This window comes from Lepus europaeus, chromosome 8 (assembly GCF_033115175.1).
Source record: "Lepus europaeus isolate LE1 chromosome 8, mLepTim1.pri, whole genome shotgun sequence".
NCBI lineage: Eukaryota > Metazoa > Chordata > Mammalia > Lagomorpha > Leporidae > Lepus > Lepus europaeus.
Window position 1 is genome coordinate 29,863,260 of NC_084834.1, and position 20,190 is coordinate 29,883,449.

General features: G+C 42.3%; 1 protein-coding gene across 2 annotated transcripts in view; it reads left to right on the forward strand.

Annotated features, from left to right (window-relative positions):
* The window catches only part of NR3C2 (nuclear receptor subfamily 3 group C member 2), a 375,998-nt gene extending 356,113 nt beyond the window's left edge, over positions 1 to 19,885 (forward strand). For both annotated transcript variants that reach the window (XM_062199517.1, XM_062199518.1), the window contains exon 8: positions 19,647 to 19,885. In XM_062199517.1, the coding sequence (XP_062055501.1) occupies positions 19,647 to 19,802 (156 nt within the window). In that variant the 3' untranslated portion in view covers positions 19,803 to 19,885. The remainder of the gene's footprint in view (positions 1 to 19,646) is intronic.
* The last annotated feature ends 305 nt before the right edge of the window (positions 19,886 to 20,190 follow it).

The window sequence follows — 20,190 nt, forward strand, 5'->3', positions numbered from 1 at the left end:
TGTGGGGACAGGGAATCGTTACAAGAAAGAGCCCCCAGGAAAAAGCTGGGGGAGCTAAAGCTCACAGCATTCAAGAGTGACATTACAAAAAAAAATTCCATGTCCAGTGAATGTTCAAGGAAATTTCTTGATTTCCTCTTGGATGGCTATGTACAACCATGCAGAATCTCTGTGTGTGTGTGTGTGTGTGTCCTACTTACAGGCTAGCATGTAATACTTATACATTGGTACAGGGTACAGTGCCATATTTCAACACATGTAGACAGTATCAGCTGACGAGATCAGGCAATTAGCATTTCCATTTCCTTAGCTTCTTTTTTTTTAACCTGTGGAGCCTACCGGCTGCCCTCTTCCAGGTCTTCCTGCAGTATGTAATACATTATTGTGAACTCTGCTCCAACACCACAGCCTGTTACCTCTAACTTGTTTGGGTTCTTTTCCCCACCACCTGTCCCCCGGCCCTTCTCGACATTTTCTTTTAGCTCCCATATACAAGGCCGTGGAGTATTTGTCTTGCTGTGTCTGGCTTATTTTGCTTAACATAATGGCCTCTAGTTCCACCCATTTTCCTTTAAATGTTAAGATTTTAGACTTTCTAATGGCTGAATAATATTCCATTGTGTAATATACCACATTTTCTTTACCCACTCATCCATTGATGAACTAGGATCTAGGTTGATTCCCTGTCTGGGCTATTGTGATTGGTGTGGCAGTGAACACAGAGGTGCTGTGAGCTCTTCGACATCATGATTTAATTACCTCCAGATACAGATGTATAGAAAGTAGCGAGATAGCTGGGCTATATGGTAGATCTATTTTTAGGTTTTTGAAGAACCTCCACACTGGTTTCATAACAGCTATACTAGCTATACTGACTTGCATTCCCACAGTTTGTAAGGATGCCCTTTTTTCTACATCCTCACCCGAATTTCTCGTGGTGGATTTTTTTGTGAATATTTCAGAATAATTTTAAATTTACAAGCCAAGAACTGTGAGATAGTACAAGGAGTTCCCATATACCCCTCACTCATTAACATATTAGTAATTTTGTCACATTTAATGAACCACACCCAACTTCCCCTATTTTTTATGCAAAACCCTTTATCCTTCACATCCCTCGCAGCCTCTAGGAATGAAATTCTGTGTTCAGATTGAGTGTTTTAAATTTTAGCTCCCACATATAAGGGAAAACATGCTGTTTTTGTCTTTCTGTTTCCAGTTTATTTCATGAAACATGATGTCCTCCCGTTCCATTCATTTTGCTGCAAATGACAGGATTTCATTTTTTTATAGCTGAAGAGTATTCCATTGTGTATTTATATACATTTTTTATCCATTCATCTGAGGCAGGAAGCTTTGGTTGATTATGTTATCTTGTCTATTATGAATAGTGCTATAAACATAGTGGTATAGGTTTCTCTTTGATACACTCTGTTTATGTCTTTTGAGTGTATACCTATGCTGCATCATTTGGCAGCTCCATTTCTAGTTTTTTAGAGAAATATCCATACTGTTTTCCCAAGTGGTTGCACTAATTTACCTCTGCACCAAAAGTGTCTAAGAGTTCCCCTTTTTCCACATCCTTGCAGCATTTGTCACTTTTTTGATAATAGCCATTCGACCTAAAAATTTTGGTTTTGATTTGCATTTCCCCAATGGCTAATGATATTTTTTTCATATCTTTGTTAGCCATTTGTATTTCTTCCTCAGAGAAATGTCAATTCAGATTGTCCATATTCTAAATTTCTTTTTTTAACTTTTATTTAGTAAATATAAATTTCCAAAGAGTACAGTTTATGGATTACAATAGCTTTTTCCCCCCATAACTTCCCTCCCACCCGCAACCCTCCCATCTCCCGCTCCCTCTCCCATTCCATTCACATCAAGATTCATTTTCAATTATCTTTATATACAGAAGATCAATTTAGCATATATTAAGTAAAGATTTCATCAGTTTGCCCCCACACAGAACACAAAGTGCAAAAATACTGTTTGAGCACTAATCATAGCATTAATTCACATAAGGACAGAGATCCTACATGGGGAGTAAGTACACAGTGACTCCTGTTGTTGATTAACAATTTGACACTCTTGTTTATGGCGTCAGTAATCTCCCCAGGCTCTAGTTATGAATTGCCAAGGCCATGGAAGCCCCCTGAGCTCACCTACTTTGATCTTATTTTTACAAGGCCATAGTCAAAGTGGAAGTTCTCTCCTCCTTTCAGAGAAAGGTACCTCCTTCTTTGATGGCCCGTTCTTTCTACTGGGATCTCACTTGCAGAGATCTTTCATTTAGGGTTTTTTGTTTGTTTGTTTGTTTTGTTTTGTTTTCACTCAGCATGATGTTTTCCAGATTCCTCCATCTTGTTGCAAATGACTGGGTTTCATTGTTTCTTACTGCTGTATAGTATTCTATGGAGTACATGTCCCATAATTTCTTTATCCATCTACTGTTGATGGGCATTTGGGTTGATTCCAGGTCTTAGCTATTGTGAATTGAGATGCAAAAAACATTAAGGTGCAGACAGCTTTTATTGTTTGCCAATTTAATTTCCTTTGGGTAAATTCTAAGGAGTAGGATGGCTGGGCTGAATGGTAGGGTTATATTCAGGTTTCTGAGGAATCTCCAGACTGACTTCCATAGTGCCTTCCAATTGTTTTTTATTTATTTGGGAGGCAGAAAGAAATCTCCCCTCCATGGCTCACTCCCTGAAGCCTGCAAGCACCAAAGTCACAAACGGGGAACTCACTGCAGCTCTCCCATTTGGGTGTCAGGTACCCAACTGCTTGAGCCATCACCTGTTGCCGCCCAGGATGTGCATTGGCAGGAAGCTGGAAATGGGAGCCAGAGCTCAGAATTGAACCCAGGCACTCCAGTTTATAAATGTCTATTATCCTAACTAGCATGCCAATTGCTCACCACAAAATATTTTGTGTATTTCTTCACTGGATTGAGTTTCTTATCTATTCTTAATATTATTTCTTTTTTTTAAAGATTTATTTTACTTGAGAGAGTTACACAGAGAGAGGAGAGGCAGAGAGAGAGAGAGAGGTCTTCCATCCAATGATGGTTCACTTCCCAAATGGCTGCAATGGCCAGAACTGCGTCAATCCAAAGCCAGGAGCTAGGAGCTTCTTCCAGGTCTTCCACGCGGGTGCAGGGGCCCAAGGACTTGGGCCATCTTCTACTGCTATCCCAGGCCATAGCAGAGACTGGATCAGAAGTGGAGCAGCCGGGACTAGAACCGGCACCCATATGGGATGCCGGTGCTGCAGGCCAGAGCTTTAACCCGCTGCAACACAGCGCTGGCCCCCGGATATTAATTCTTTATCAGGTGAACGATTTGCAAAAATTGTCTCCCCTTCTGTTGGTTGTCTCTTCACACTTGAGTATTTCCTTTGCTGTGCAGAAGCACCTTAGTCTGATAAAATTCCACATGTCTGCTTGGCATTTGTTGCCTGTACTTTGGGGATCTTATTCAAAAATTCATTACCTACACTGATGTCTTGAAGCATTGCCCCTGTATTTTGCTTTAGTAATTTCACAGTTTCAGGTCTAACAACAAGTTTTTGATCCATTTTGTGTTGGTTTTTGTGTAGGGTGGGAAGTAGCAGAAGATCAAGTTTCAATCTTATTCACATGGACATACATTTCTGCTGGCATCATTTTTTGAAGACCATTCTTGCTCCAGCATATGTTTTTGGGACTTTTATAGAGAATTATTTGGGTGTAGATGCATGGATTTGTTTCTGGCACTTCTTTTTTTTCAATTTTATTTAATAAATATAAATTTCGAAAGTACAACTTTTGGATTATAGCAGTTTTTCTCCCCATAACCACTCTCCCACCCACAAACCATCCCATTCTTCATTAAGATTCATTTTTAATTATCTTTATATACAGACGATCAACTTAGTATATACTACATAAAGATTTCAACAGTTAACACCCACACAGATACACAAAGTATAAAGTACTGTTTGAATACTAGTTTTACCATTAATTCACAAAGTACAACACATTAAGGCAGAGATCCTACATGGGGAGTAAGTGCACAGTGACTCCCATTGTTGATTTAACAATTGACACTCTTATTGATGACGTCAGTAATCACCCGAGGCTCTTGTTCTGGCATCTCTATTCTGTCCCACTGGCCTATGTATCTGTTTTATGATGGTATCAGGCTGTTGTGGTTTCTGTAGCTCTGTGGTGTATCTTGAAATATGGTATTATGATGCCTCCTGCTTTGTTATTTTTTCTTTAGCTATTCAGGGTCTTTTGTCCTTTCATAAGAATTTTAGGATTTTTTTTTCTGATTCTTTAAAGAGTTATGATGGGAATTTCATTGACTCCCTAATTTGTTTAGGGCAGTATAGATATTTTAACAAATTAATTTTTCTAATCCATGAACATGGGAAGTCTTTCCAATTTTTGAGTACCTTCTTCAATTTCTTTCATCAATGCTTCATAGTTTTCTTCACAGAGATTTTTAACATCTTTGTTTAAGTTTATTCCTAGGTCAGTTGGTTTGTTTTAGAGCTAATGTGCATGAGACTACTGTTATGATTTCTTTTCCAGTAAGTTCACTATTGGTGTTTAAAAAATGTTATTGATTTTTGTACACCACATGTTTGTCAATTCCAATAACCTTTAGGTGGAGTCTTTATAGTTTCTCTAAAGAATCCTATCATCTGCAAATAGGAACACTTTGACTTCCTCTCATCCTATTTCTATGCCTCTTATTTTTTCTCTTCCCCAATTGTTCTGGCTAAAACTTCTGGTACAATATTGAATAAGAGAGGTGAGAGTGGACATCCTTATCTGGTTTATATTGGAGGAAATGCTTTTAGCTTTTCTCATTCACTATGATATTGGCTGTACATATGTCATATAGCCTTTACTATTTGAAGTAAGAATCTATTATACCTGATTTATTGTTTTATCATGAATGGATGTTGATATTTATTGAATGCTTTTCCTGTACCTATTGAGATGTGCATATAATTTTTATCCTTCATTCTGTTGATGTTGAGCCATCCTTGCATTCCTGGGATAAATCCCACTTGATCATGGTGCATGATCTTTTTGATGTGCTGTTGGACTCCATTTGCTAGGATTTTGCCAAGAATTTTTTAAATTTTATTTCATTTTTTTGACAGGTAGAGTTATAGACAGAGAGAGAAAGAGAAAGGTCTTCCTTCCATTGGTTCACTCCCCAAATGGCCACAATGGCCGGAACTGTGCTGATCCAAAGCCAGAAGCCAGGAGCTTCTTTCGGGTCTCCCAAGTGGGTGCAGGGGCCCAAGCACTTGGGCCATCCTCCACTGCCTTCCCAGGTCACAGCAGAGAGCTGGACTGGAAGAGGAGAAACCAGGACTAGAACCCCACACCCATATGGGATGCCAGCACCTCAGGCGGAGGATTAACCAAGTGAGCCATGGCACCAGCCCCGCCAAGAATTTTTACATCTGTGTTTTTCAAGGAGATTGGTCCATAGCTTTCTCTCTTTGTTGGGTCCTTATCTGATTTTGCTTTCTAGCTTTGAAGAATCAGTTTAGAAGGATTCCCAATGTTTCAGTTTTTTTAATAGTTTCAGAAGAATTCGAATAAGTTCTTTCTTAAAAGTTGGGTAAAACTCACTAGTGAGACCATCCAGCCCAGAACTTTTCTGCTAGAAGACTTTATAACTGATTTAATCTCATTACTTATTAGTGAATTGTGCAAGTTTTCTGTCTTCATGGTTCAGTTTTTATAGGATATGTGTGTCCAGAAATTAATCCACTTATTCTAGATTTATATTACAGTCCCTAACAGTCCAATCTTTTGTATTTTTTTACTATCACTTGTAATATCTCCTGTGTTATCTATGATTTTGAGTCTTCTCTCCTTTTTCCTTAGACTAGGTAAAGGTTTGTCTATTTTTTTAAAAAACAAATTATTTCATCTACCTTTTACATTGTTTTATTGATCTATATTTCTTTTTTTTTTCCTGTTCAGGTCTTTATTTCCTTCTGATAATTTTGGGTTTGATTTGTTCTTGCTTTCCTAGATCCTTGAGATATATCATTTATTTGAAATCTTTCCATTTTTATGTAGGTACTTACTGTTATAAACTTCCCTCCTAGTACTGCTTGTGCTACTTCTCATATGCTTTGGTATAATATGTTTCCATTTTTGTCTCAAGAAAAATTTTAATTCACCTTTTTCATTTTTTCAGGAACCAGTTCATTCAGTAGCATATTGTTAAGTCTTCATGTATTTTTATTTTTTATTCAAGAGACAGAGTGACCATCCACTGGTTCAATTCCCAAATGCCAGCAACAGCCCAAGCTGGTCCAGGCTCAAACTGGGAGTTAGGAACTTAATCCAGGTCTCCCACGTGGGTGTCAGTAACCCAGCCAATAGAACTATCACCTTCTATTTCCAAGGGTTGCATTGACAGGAAACTGAAATAAGCAGTGGAGCCAGGAGTCAAACCCAGGCACTGCGATATGCGATGCAGGCATCTGAAGTGGTGGCTTAACTGCTAATCCAAATGCCTACCTTTCTATATAATTCCTAAAGTTTATTTTGTTGATTTCTAGTTTTAGTCCACTATAATCAGAAAAAATACATAATGCGATTTCAATATTTTTGAGTTTGCTGGGATTTACTTAGTGATGTAACACATGGTCTATCCTAAGGAATGGTTCATGTGTTAATAAAAACTGTGTGTTCTGCTGCTGAAATGTTCTGTACACACCTGTCAGTTTCATTCATTCTGTGGTATGGCTTAACTCTAATGCTTTTCTTTGGATTTCTTATATGGATGAAATGTCCTTTGATGAAAAGTGGGGTATTAAAGTCCTCCACTATTATTGTATGGGAGCCTCTTTCTGTAGATCTAATGTTTGTTTCATAAACTTAAATGTTCCAGCATTAGATACATTTAAATTTATGATCACTATGTTTTCTTATTTATGATGCATTGATCATTATTGTCTCTTTTTTTGTCTTAAATTCTATTTTTTTCTGGCATGTTTAGCTATTGCTTGTTTTCAGTTTCACTTTTAATCTGTGTATGTCTTTAAGTAGCTTGGGTCCTCATTGGTGGCAGGGGCATGGCTAGGATTTCAACAACTGGTCAGAAGTCTAGGGAGGTCACACCGGTCCCTGTACTACCAACCACAATGTCTATACAGTGTCTGGGCAGATACCTACTAAGCAGATAATCACCCCCTCTGCATTATGCTGCCTGAGTTTGGAGGAGGAATGAAATGAGTTCTATAGCAAGCTGTTCCACAATGCTCAGTTATATCTAGAACCCACAACCTTCCAAGACCAGTATGGCTTAAGTATAGGGTCAAGGGCCATGCTATTGCCTGCTGCTAAACCAGCCACTGGAGATGCAGGACTGAGTACAAGCCCAATTGACCGAAGCCATGGGTCTCCACTTGGCACCAGGGCAAGTCCAGAGGTTGTAGGTACAGACATTGACCCAGGAACAGGAACCATTATGATCTGTCCAGTGTTGGGTCTCACCAACACTGAGTTCCAGGATGCAGTCCTAAGATCAATTTGGTGCCCTACTCCCCAGTACCTGAAGTCTTGCTCTTTGTTGGAGAAGGGATGGTAAAGGCAGTCTGTTGGCAGGCTGACACTAATGTTGTACCTGAGGTCTCACAGCCAGTGGGCCCTGCACTGTCCTGACTATGCACATCAAGTCCAAAAGAGGCTCTCAGTGATGCAGGCCTCCTCATGATCTAAAGGCTTAGTCTACAAGTACTGGCCTGGGGATAATGAATCTGGACTCAATCTGGTGTTGGGTTTCACTGCAGTGAGACTGGCACTGAGCTTGAAAACAAAGTCCTGAGCTCACTTTCCTGCCTTATCCATGTCGGCTGCAGTTTTGCACCACCGTCTGCAGCAGGTTGGGGAGGGGGTAGTAGATGCAGTGAGTGTCCCTCTCTGGTGCTAGGTTTCAGGTCTAGGACTTTATTCACACTTTCTCTCCTAAGCAGGAAGCGAGGTGTCTCTCTCCATGCTCTGCTACGTGGAAGAAGGTTGTTGCAAGAAACTCTTTTCTTTGTGCTTTCTCCAATGCATCTTTTTTACTATTATAACAACACCAGGCATTGGAGCTCTCATCTGGCTTCCTTTACTCTTGTAAGGTGTCTTTGTATGTGACCAACTGATGAAGTTGGTGTCTGAGAGGTGATCGCTGGGGTCCCCCACTCAGCTGCTCTGCCCTTTTGACTTTTTTTTTTAATTCATTTAAGGCATACAAATGTCATGCATTAAGTATATACAAATTTGGGATCATGGTAATTCTCCCCTCCCACCTCCCTCCGAGCCATACTCCCACCCTTTCCCATTCTTATTCTTTACAAAGTCCTAAGATTAACCCTACACTAAGTAGAGAGTTCACCAAATCGTATGAAGAAAAAAAAAAAACATACAAACAAGAAAAAAATTGTTCCTCAACAGTCAAGACAAGGGCTCTTCAAAATCTTTACATCTCAAGGTTTCAATTTCACTCCTATAGATTACCTTTTAGGTGCTCTATTAGTTACCACAGATCAGAGAGACCATATGGTATTTGACCTTTTGTGACTGGCTTATTTCACACTAAGTATAATGGTTTCCAGTTGCATCCATTTTGTTGCAAATAACAGGATTTCATTTTTTTTTTTTACCACTGTGTAGCATTCCATATTGTATATGTACCGTAATTTCTTTATCCAGTTGATGGACATCTTGGTTGATTCCATCTCTTAGCTATTGTAAATTGAGCTGAAATGAACATGGGAGTATAGATCACTCTTTCATATGCTGATTTCATTTCCTTTGGATAAATTCTCAGGAGTGGGTGGCTGGGTCATATGGTAGATCTGTATTCAGCTTTCTGAGATGTATCTCCATACTGCCTTCCACAGTGGCTGTACCAGTTTACATTCCCACCAACAGTGGATTAGGGTACCCTTTTCCCCACATCTTCACCAGCATTTGTTATTTGTTGATTTCTTTATGAGAGCCATTCTAACAGGGGTGGGTGAAACCTCATTGTGGTTTTGATTTGCATTTCCCTGACGGCTAGGGATCCTGAGCATTTTCTCATGTGTCTGTTGGCCATTTGACTTTCCTTTCTTGAAAAATGTCTGTTCAGGTCCTTGGCCCATTTCTTAACTTGGCTGTTTGTTTTGTACTTCAGTTTCTTGGGCTCTTTATAGATTCTGGAATTTAATCCTTTATCAGGTGCACAGTTTGCATATATTTTCTCCCATTCTGTCAGCTGCCTCTTCACATTGCTGAGAGTTTCTTTTGCAGTACAGAAGCTTCTGTTTGATGTAATCCCATGTGTCAGTTTTGGTTTTGATGGCCTGTACCTCTGGAGTGTTTTCTAAGAACTCTTTACCTATTGAATATTGTACAGGGTTTTCCCAATGCTCTCTAGTAATTTAATGGCATCACATTGTATATTTAGGTCTCTGATCCATTTTGAGTGGATTGTGTAAGGTAGGGGTCCTGTTTCATACCACTGCATGCAGAGATCCAGTTTTCCCAGCACCATTTGTTGATGAGACAGTCTTTGCTCCAGGAATTGATTTTAGCTCCTTTGTCAAAGATGCATGGATTTATTTCTGGAGTATCTATTCTGCTCCATTGGTCTGCATGTCTAGTACCAGGCTATTTTGGTTATAACTGCCCTGTAGTATGTCTTGAGATCTGATATTGTGGTGACTCCAGCTTTGTTTTTTGTTCTTTAAGATTGACTTAGGTATTTGAGGGCTCCTGTGCCTCCGTATGATTTTCAGCATCATTTTTCTAGATCTGAGAAGAATGTTATTGGTATTTTGATTCGGATCACATTGAATCTAAAAATTGCTTTCCATAGTATGGAAATTTTGATGAAATTGACTCTTCCAATCCATGAACATGGAAGTTCCACTTTTTTATGTCTTCTCTTTATTTATTTAATGTTTTGTAATTCTCATCGTAGAGCTTTTTTGGTTAAATGTACTCCAAAGTATATAAATTTTTCTGTAGCTATTGTGAATGGGATTGATCTTAAAAGTTCTTTCTTATCTTTTGCATTGTCTCTGTATACAAAGGTATTCATTTTTCTGTGTTGATTGTTATATCCTGCCACTTTACCAAATTATTTTATGAGTTTCAGTAGTCTTTTCATGTAGTCTTTCGGGTCCCCTATACATAGAGTCATGCGATCTGCCAATAGGGATAGTTCGACTTCCTCCTTCCCCATTTGTATCCCTTTGATTTCTTTTTCTTACCTAATGGCTCTGGCTAAAACTTCTAGGACTAGATTAAATAGCAGTGGTGAGAGTGGGCATCCTTGTCTGATTTTAGATCTTACTGAGAATGCCTGCAATTTTCCCCATTCAATAGGATTTTGGCTGTGGGTTTATCTTAAATTGCTTTGATTATGTTGAGGTATCTTCCTTCTATACCCAGTTTGCTTAAGGGTTCATCATAAAAGGATGTTGAATTTTATCAAATGCTTTCTCTGCATCTATAGAGATAACCATATGGTTTTTGTTTTTCAGTTTAAGGAGATGTATCACATTGGTTGACTTGCAAATGTTGAACCATGGCTGCATGCCTGGGATAAATCCCATTTGGTCCTGGTGAACGATCTTTCTGATGTGTGGTTGGATTTGATTAGCTAGTATTTTGTTGAGGATTTCTGCATCTATGTTCATCAGGGAAATTTGGTCTACAATTCTTTTTCTGTTGTTTCTTTTTCTGGTTTAGGAATTAAGATATACTGGCTTCATGGAAGAAGTTTGGGAGGATAACCTCCGTTTCAATTGTTTTGAATAGTTCAAGAAGAATTGGAATTAGTTCTTTAAATGTCTGGTAGAATTCAGCAGTGAAGCCTTTGGGACCTAGGCTTTTCTTTGTTGGGAGGGTCGTTATTACTGATTCAATCTCCATCTTGGATATTGATCTGTTCAGGTGGTCTGTAGCTTCATGACTCAATTTTGGTAGATTGTATGTGTCCATGAAATTTATCCATTGCTTCTTGGTTTCCTGGTAGTTGGCATACAACTCTCTGTAGTAATTTTTGATATTTCTGTTGTATCTATTGATACATTTCCTTTTTCATCATTGATTTTATTGATTTGTGTCTTTAATTTTTTTTTGTGCCAATGGTGTTTCAATTTTGTTTATTTCTTTTCTCCTACTAATTTGGGGTTTGTTGTATTTTTTCTAGGTCCTTGAGATGCACTGACAGCTCATTTATTTAGTGACTTTGCAGTTTCTTGATGTAGGCACCAATTGCTATAAATTTTCCCCTTAACACTGATTTTGCTGTAGCCCCAATGTTTTGATATGACATAGTATCAGCTTCACTCATTTCCAGGAATTTTATTATTTCTCTTTTGATTTCTTCTATGACCCACTGTTCATTCAGGAGCATGTTGTTTAGTCTCCATGGGTTTGCATATATTCTAGACATTCTTGAGTTGTTGATTTCGAGCTTCAATCATCCATTGTGATCAGAGAAGATGCATGGCATGATTTTGATATTTTTGAATTTGCTGAGACTTGCTTTATGGTCTAGTATATGGTCTATCCCAGAAAAAGTTCCATGCACTGCTGAGAAGAATGTGTGTTCTCCAACTGTGGGGTGAAAAGTTCTGTAGATATCAGTTAGGTCCATTTGGTCCACAATGTCGATTAGCTCTGTTGTTTCTATGTTGATTTTCTGTCTGGTTGATCTATCCATTGGTGAAAGTGAAATGTTGAAGTCCCCCATTACAATTGTGTTGGAGTCTATGTTTCCCTTTAGATCCATTAACAGTTATTTTAAGTAGCCAGGTGCCCTGTAATTAGGTACATATACATTTATTATACTCATGTCTTCCTGTTGAATTGATCCCTTAATCATCACATGCTGCCCTTCTCTGTCTCTTTTAACAGATTTTCTGTGCAAGTCTATTTTGTCTGATATTAGGATGGCTATGCCTGCCCCCCTTTTTCTTCTATTAGCATGAAATATGTTTTTCCATCCTTTCACTTTCTGTCTATGTGTCTCTTTGTTGGTGAGATGTGTTTCTCATAAGCAGCAAATAGATGGGTCTTGCTTTTTAATCCATTTGGCAATATTTTTTTTTGACAGGCAGAGTTAGAGAGAGAGAGAGAGAGAGAGAGAGAAAAGGCTTCCTTTTTCCATTGGTTCACCCCCCAAATGGCTGCCATGGCTGGTGCACTGCGCCAACCCGAAGCCAGGAGTTTCCTCCTGGTCTCCCACACGGGTGCAGGGCTCAAGCACTTGGGCCATCCTCCACTGCCTTCCCAGGTCACAGCAGAGAGCTGGACTGGAAGAGGAGCAACTGGGACAGAATCCAGCGCCCCAACTGGGACTAGAATCCAGGGTGCCAGCGGCGCAGAGAGAGGATTAGCCTAGTGAGCCGCGGCGCTGGCCCAATTCTGTATCTTTGAACTAGAGAGTTATGGACATATACATTCAAAGTGACTATTGATAAGTTACGACTTGGCCCTGCCATTTTTCCGTAAATGCTCCGGTCTTTTACTTTTACTGTGGGTTTTCTGCCTTCACATTCTTTCCTGGTGATGGATTTCTTTTTGTGCGCACATCCTTCAGCATCTTTGGTAGGGCTGGACGAGTGGTGACAAACTCTTTGAATTTGTTTGTTGTGGAAGGTCTTCACCTTCATTCATAAATGAGATCTTTGCAGGGTACAGTATTCTGAGTTGACTTTTTTTTCTCTTAAGACTTGGACTGTATCTTGCCATTCTCTTAGCCTGTAGGATTTCTGATGAGAAGTCAGCTGTGAGTCTAATTGGAGATCCTCTGAAAGTAATCTGGCATTTTTCTTGTGCACATTTTAGAGTATTTATGCTTTACTGTGGAAAGTGACTACAATCTGTCCTGGTGAAGATCTTTTCTGGGCACGTCTGTTAGGAGTTCTATGTGCCTCCTGTACTCGGACATTCCTTTCTTTCTCCAAATTATGGAAGTTTTCTGTAATTATTTCATTAAATAGCACCTTCTTTTTCCACAGCTTCAGGAACTCCTAGGACCCAAATGTGGGTCATTTGATAGTATCCCATAGACCTTCAACACTGTTTTTTATTGTTCTGATTTCTTCATGTTTTTCTTTTTTCTTTTTTTTGTCTGAGTGATTTCCAGAGATTTGTTTTCTACCTAGGATATTCTTCTGCCTCACCAAGTCTGTTGTTAAGGTTTTCCACTATATTTTTATTTAATCTAATGAATTCTTCATTTCTAATATTTAATTTTGATTTCTATTTAAAATCTCAATTTCCTGGGAAAATTTTCACTCATATCATGTATGATTTTCTTTAGTTTGTGGATTTGCTTCTGATTGCTTTTGAATAATCTTATGATTAATTTTTAAAGAAATGCCAGGAATGGAATTCAGGTATCTTCATCTTCACATTCTAATATGGAAATGTAGGTTGTGTTCCTTTTGGCGGGGATTATGTGTCTTCTTTGTTCTTGTTTCTTGAATTTCTGTATGTATTTTTAGGCATCTGTAGAATTTTTCCTCTGATGCTTTTACCTTTGAGCTACGTCTCTGTTGCTTAGTGGAATGTCTGCACTTTTAGTGAATGCCATGAGGTGGGTATGGCCAGGGAGCTCTCCTCTGGTTAACAGGATGGAGAGGAACGGTCACCTCTGTTGGTACAACCACCCCCTCACCTCTGATCTGCGCAGTCCTTCCTTTGAGCACAGTTCCCTCTACTATGAGAGTGTGCAGCAGCACTAGTGATTGCCCAGAAACCCAGCTGCCACAGTGTTCTCAGTCTCAGCACCCAGGACTCACCGTCAAGGAATGCAAGTGGGGCCACTCCGTGTCACCAGCCCATCCCGGCCATGGGGAAGCTGAGGTGTTCCGCACAGCTGGATGAGCCCGATCCTCCCAGACACACTCAGTCAGTGGGGAACACGGGTATTTCTCACTGGTGGAATCTCTGTATCACAGGCACGTGCAGTACTTGCAAGCCACAGCTCTGCCGGGCATGTACAGGACCCCACTTCTCTTCCATGGGGATGGCTCCTCCTCCCCACCCATTGCTGGGTGGCTGCAGCTGGCCAGGTGGAGAGCATCCCTGGCAGTTGCTCTTGAACTTCTGTGGTTGCCCCTGCTGGGTGGAAAGTGTCCCAGCATGGGTGCATGCACAAGAGCTGGAGCAGCTGCTACCTGCTTATATCTAAAACTGGCACCAGCCCTGCCGCAGGTTGCTGTCGTAGGGGGGAGAGAGAGACGTCACATACCCCCCTCCCTGCTCTGGGTGAGCAGTCACCCCACTATCCTAAGGGATTGGGGCCAGACTCGACAACGTTGCAGTCCACTAGGCTTTCTCTCCGGCTGAATAAGCAGTGATGAGGGCCGTGCAGTCTGCCCTCACCTGGTTTGCCGAGGTGGGTGCTTTTTCCCGATCCAGGCTGCTAGGTCCTCAGTCATTTCCTTGCTCATTGCTGCATGTCTGCACCTTCCACACAGGTCTAGGCCATTTCCACTGCTTTCCCAGGGCCTCCCACTGCAGTTTCCCGTGAGCCTGGACTTCCTCCACTTTTGCTCTATTAATTTCACTTAGCCTAGATCAGACCGCCCTGTCGCTATTCCACCATCTTGGAACTGCTGTGATTCTTTTATTAAAAAATTATTTTATATGAAAGACAGAAATCTGTTCCCTGGTTCACTCTCCAAATGCCTTCAACAGCTAGGGCTGGACCAGGCCAAAGACAGGAGCCAGGAACTCCATCTTGCTTTTAAAGGTAGCCCTTGGCAGAGTCTGGCTTTCCCCCCAAACCAAAACTGATACATCCTAAGGAACTGATCTCTTCCTTGATGGTTGCAAGCTTTGAAATGGGAATAGTGGTGTGAGTCCCAACCACCTGTGCCCCTCTAGTGCTGCAGTCTGGCTCCCTCACTCCCCCTTGTAACCTCCAAGGTGAGACTCTCTGGATCTGGAGTGGCAGGGGTTAGGAACAGCAACCAGTGAGGACACATTCCTTGTACTGTTTGTATCCTGGGTTCCTGGCTCCTGTGGGTTCCAGCAAGGATGAGATCTGCTATATTTTCAGTGTGCACTGCACCACACTGGCACCCAGGAGACACCCATGTGAATGTGCAGAGTGATGCTTTGCCATAATACAGCAGTGTCCATTCTGGCTGGTCTGCATCTGTGCAGACCTAGGTGCTCCATATGTGAATCTCATTCCACTCCTGTGGTCCTGTCCCTGTCACCTGAAGATCTCACCACCCACAGCTCCCTACTTCATGTACCGGGGACTCTTTTTTTTTGTTGTTTCACTTTACACTGATACATAGAAGTCATGTTTATAGGGTGCCATGTGATATCCCAACACTTGTGTACATTGTGCAAGATTCAAATCAGGGTGAATTATCTACTCAAACACTTATCTCTTTTGGTGAAAACCTTCAAAATTTTCCTAGATTTTTTGAAAAAAATTTAAATATACAGTACATCACTGTTACAATGATATAACTCTTTGCAGCTGAACACCAGAACTTCTGACTATAACTAGTGCCCATTAATCAACCTTTCCCCACCCCTCCCTTCCCGCTACCCTCCTCAGCCTCTGACAACAACTATTCTACTCTCACCCACCTTCTCTGCGATCAGCTTGTTTAGATTCCATGATTGAGGGAGATCATGTGATCCTGTGCCTGGGTCATTTCACTTAACATAATGACAAGACTCCATCCTCTTGTATGGCTTAATGTATTCCATTGTGTAGATGCACCATATTTTCTTTAACCATTCATTAGCTGATGGACAATTAGGGTGTTCCATTTCTTGGCTTTTATGAATAGTGATAAACATAGGAGTGCAGATGTCTCTTCAATAGATGGATTTCACTTCCTTTGGACATTTACCCAGCAGTGGGATTGCTGGATCATATGTACTTTTTTTTTTTTTTTGAGGGACCTCCATATTATTGCCATAATGGTTATACTAATTTATATTCTCACCACATCCTTGCTGGCACTTGTTATCTTTTGTCTTTTTTATAATAGCCATTCTAATTGGAGTGAGGTGATATCTCATTGTGGTTTTGATTTGCATTTCCCTAATGATGAGTGATATTGAGTACTTTTTCATGTATCTGTCATCCATTTGTATGCCCTCCTTTGGAAAATGCCCACTTAATCAGATTATTTTTTGTTTTGCTGTTGAGTTCCTTATATATTTTGGTTATTAACCTCTAATCAGATGTATAGTTTGCATATTTTTCTCCCATTCTTAGGTCGTCTCTTTGATTTGTTGAGTGTTTCCTTTGCTGTGCAGAGCTCTTTAGCTTGATGAAATCCCATTTGTCCCCTGCACTTTTGGTTTCTTATCCATGAAATCCTTGCCCATTCCAATGTCCTAAAGCATTTCTATCTTTTCTTAGCTCCTTTTGGAAATTCAGTTGGATGTTGATGCACAAGTTTACTTGTAGGCCCTCCTGTTCCACTGGGCTGTGTGCCTATTTTTACCCCCTTAGCAAGCCACTTTTAATTATTGTAGCTTCAAAATATCTTCTGAAGTCAGGTAGCATAATTTCTGCTTTATTCTTTTTGTTCAAGACTGTTTTGGCTATTTGGGGTTTAGTACCATAAAAAATATGATTGGGATTTTCATAGGGATTACACTGAATCTGTTATCACTTTGGATATTGTGGACATTTGAACAATATTGATCCTTAAAATCCATGAACATAGGATGTCTAATTCTTTGTGTCCTCTTCATTTTCTTTTTATAGCCTGCACCTTTGCTGGATTTTATAGTTCTAGTAGTTTTTAAATAGAGTATTTGGGTTTTCTATACACAAGGTCATGTCACCAGCTAACAGTGACAAATTGGCTTCCTCCTTCCCAATTTGGATACCTTTTAAATCTTTCTCTTGCTTAATTGCTCTGGCGAGAGCTCTGTGTGCCTATTATTTGTTTCCAGTGGTGCTGGGGCCCTTCCCATGGAGCCTGCTCACTTTAAATATTTGCTAGGCACCAGACATCCATGGGTCCTGTCCTTGAAGCCCCCCTTCCCCAAACACTGGGTAGTCAGGGAGGAGTCTCTGGAGGGTTGTTGCTCTTGGGGATAGAACCTGCAGCTCAGAGCAGACTGGCTCCCAGCCTCCTCTCCCAGCCACAGGGAGCACCTGTCTTCCATCCTCACTAGCTGCAGCCATGGCTCAGGGTGGAGGCCCTGAGAGGTTGTCAGCCTTGTCCCAGAGTAGATTGGGCATGCTTCCATGTCAGCCAGCACTTCCTGGTGACTGCTGAGGTCCTGTGGGCATCCTGGCTGCCCCAACCACAAAGGAGTAGCAGTGGTTGTTGGTGACACCTCGCCCTCAGAGGATGCAACTCTGAGTCAAAGGCCAACCCCCTTTTCCCCCAGGCAGCCTCTATCTTGTTGCAGCAGATCAAGGTGTGAACAGAGGCCATGGGTATCAGCTCATGCATGGGAATGAGCTACTTTCTCTGTGGAAAATGGAACAGAGGTGGGCGGGAAATGCTGTCCCGGGTTAATATGCATAGTGAGTGACTACTGTCTGGGACACCTGTCCCCAGTCAACCTGCAAGGCAAGCATCGAGGCCCTGGCCTCTCCCTCCTGGCATGTTTTCTCTGAGTCTCCTAGGCCGAGGACAGTGGCACTCCCACTGCAAGCCACCCCCAGGGTCGAACTGACGCACTCCTTATCTCTTCTCATCCACATTGCTCCTGTGGCCACTTGACTCAGTTCCAGCATCAGTGGATCAGCTGACAGGCTTCCCTACCCTTGCTGTTCCCCTATGGCCCCAGGGCTCATTGCTCACCCCCACAGTTCCCATGTCAAGGCCACCTTCCTAGCCCTGGCAGCGCTGACTCAGTAAAAGAGAACACAGACACCCTGAGAGCCAGGCACACAGCAGGTGCTTGGCAGGATGATGAAGGACCCTGGCCCTCTCTTTCCCTGGAGCCTTTATCTCCAGACAAGAATAAGGCCGCACCCCAGAGATGCCAAAGGTGTGACCTCTAGGCAGGGTCCTCCTAGGGGAGGTTGATACTAGCTAGAAACTTGGATGTCTGTGCTCAGGCTGGGACATTGCAAAGGGAAGAAGTGTCAGTTCTGGGGGAATCAAGGTGAACTTGGTCCCAGCACCGCAGCAGGTGCACAGGGCTCTGCTGACTGACCGAAGGACATCGTGCCCAGCACCCAACACATTTGCACCACATCTGGAGAACCATACTCAGAATAGCTTTAGCTTTGATGGCCACCAGCCTGCCCCAAAGAAAAATACAATAGAAATGGGGTGGCAGAATCACTGCTTCTGCAAAGACAAGTGAAAAACAACCCACTTCCATCATGGTGTCCCAGAGCAAGATGCTGATTCCTGGTTGGGGGTAGTCCAAAAGAGGCTTTGTGCTAGCAGGACCACTCTGTGTCACTGACAACGCTGTCAGCACCTGCTGCACGCAGGCTGGGGCCCAAGATGCTCTACCTGAGTCTCCTGTTCCACCCTCTGTCACAGCTCTGAGGCTCGGATGCTGTTGTCCACATCCTGCCACTGAGAACACTGAGGCACAGCGTTTACAAGGCAAAGGTGTACGAATGGACATGGTGACGGGCCCCAGACTGTCCCCGCCCGGCATCCTGTGGGTGCAGAACAGGTGCCGAGTCTCTGCTCAGGGAGGTGCACACTCTGGGCTGTGATGCCAGCACACACAGGAGCACTGAGGCATCTCTCTGCAGAGTTCTGCGGCTCCTGGTTTGCATAGAAGGCCTGCACCTCGGGTCAGGCCTGCTAATTGAGTAAAAACATTGAAAACCTCATGAGGAAGTTACAGGTGCAGTTTTCCCAGAATCACTTTAAATTAGAGGTATCTGATGGCACGCAATGTTAAAAATGATTGGCAGTTGTTTTTCCCATAGTGGGATAAGGAACTAATTCAAGGAAAGCTAGAGTGCGTTGCTTTGACTGTGAGATTATTTTCCGAGAAGTGAAAGAGCACCCAGTACTGCTGACTGCACTTGGGATTATTTTTAACTTACAGAATTGAGAATGGGCAGAGTGGGGGAAACGGGCTAGAGGTACAACCCACAGCTTGCCCTGATGCTTTCTCTCTCAAAGTCAGCCCCAAAGAGGAAGTGGCCGTAGAGTCTCAGCTGCAACCCCAGCTCAGGGCAGGAAGCTGAAGGTGGGGGCTGCAGGTAGAGTCCTGGCTGCGCAGTTGTAGCACCTGCCAGGGAGGGACTCTGCCCTGCTCCTCACCTCCTGGGCATAGGCCGCGCATGGGCCCTGAGCCAGTCCCACCTCTTACCTACCTTACAGCTCAGAAAGGCCCCAGGCCCACACACATGAGGACCAAGATGCACATATGGGCCTGCCTCAGCCAGTTCACCCCATTAGTGACAGAATCAGACGAGACCCAGGCACTATGAACTGTTACTGTCCCTGCTGTCTCTGACGTACCTGATACTCGACAGTTCCAGAGCTCACAGCCCATGCCACGAGCACCCTTCTCCCCTCCCTGAGACAGATCGATAATCAGTTGGCGTTGCCTGGGATGCTGTTTCCTGGTGGGAATCTGAGTGTTACTCTTTGAGCTGGGGCTGGAGGTCTCCATGTCACGGCCCCTCTCTCCGTGTCTCTTGCAGCTGGTGAGCGACCTGCTGGAATTTTGCTTCTACACCTTCCGAGAGTCGCAGGCCCTGAAAGTGGAGTTCCCCGCCATGCTGGTGGAGATCATCAGCGACCAGCTGCCAAAGGTGGAGTCGGGGAACGCCAAGGCCCTGTACTTCCACAGGAAGTGACCAGGGCGTCTTACAAGAAGAACTTTGCCTTAAGTTTCCCCGTGTGAGTCCACACCCACGAAGGACCCAAGAAACCATGTTTCTCACATGTGACGGTCAATTCACACTCGCTCAGCAGTGTCTCAAGTTTAAAACCGTGTCGAGGGTTTGGAGCCAGGACAGCCGTGTGACGTGGACTTGGCAAGACCCGAGAAGTCTAAAAAGGATTCTTCCCTCTCCAATCCCCAGCGCTTGGAAACCAGTTCCTGTTCCTCTGGATGAAAAGCCATATCTAGTCAATAACTCTGATTTTGATATTTTAACAGATGGAAGTTTTAACTATGCCATGTAGTTCCTGGTATCGTTTTGCTTGTTTTAAAAGGGTTCAAGGACTAACAGACTTTTTGAA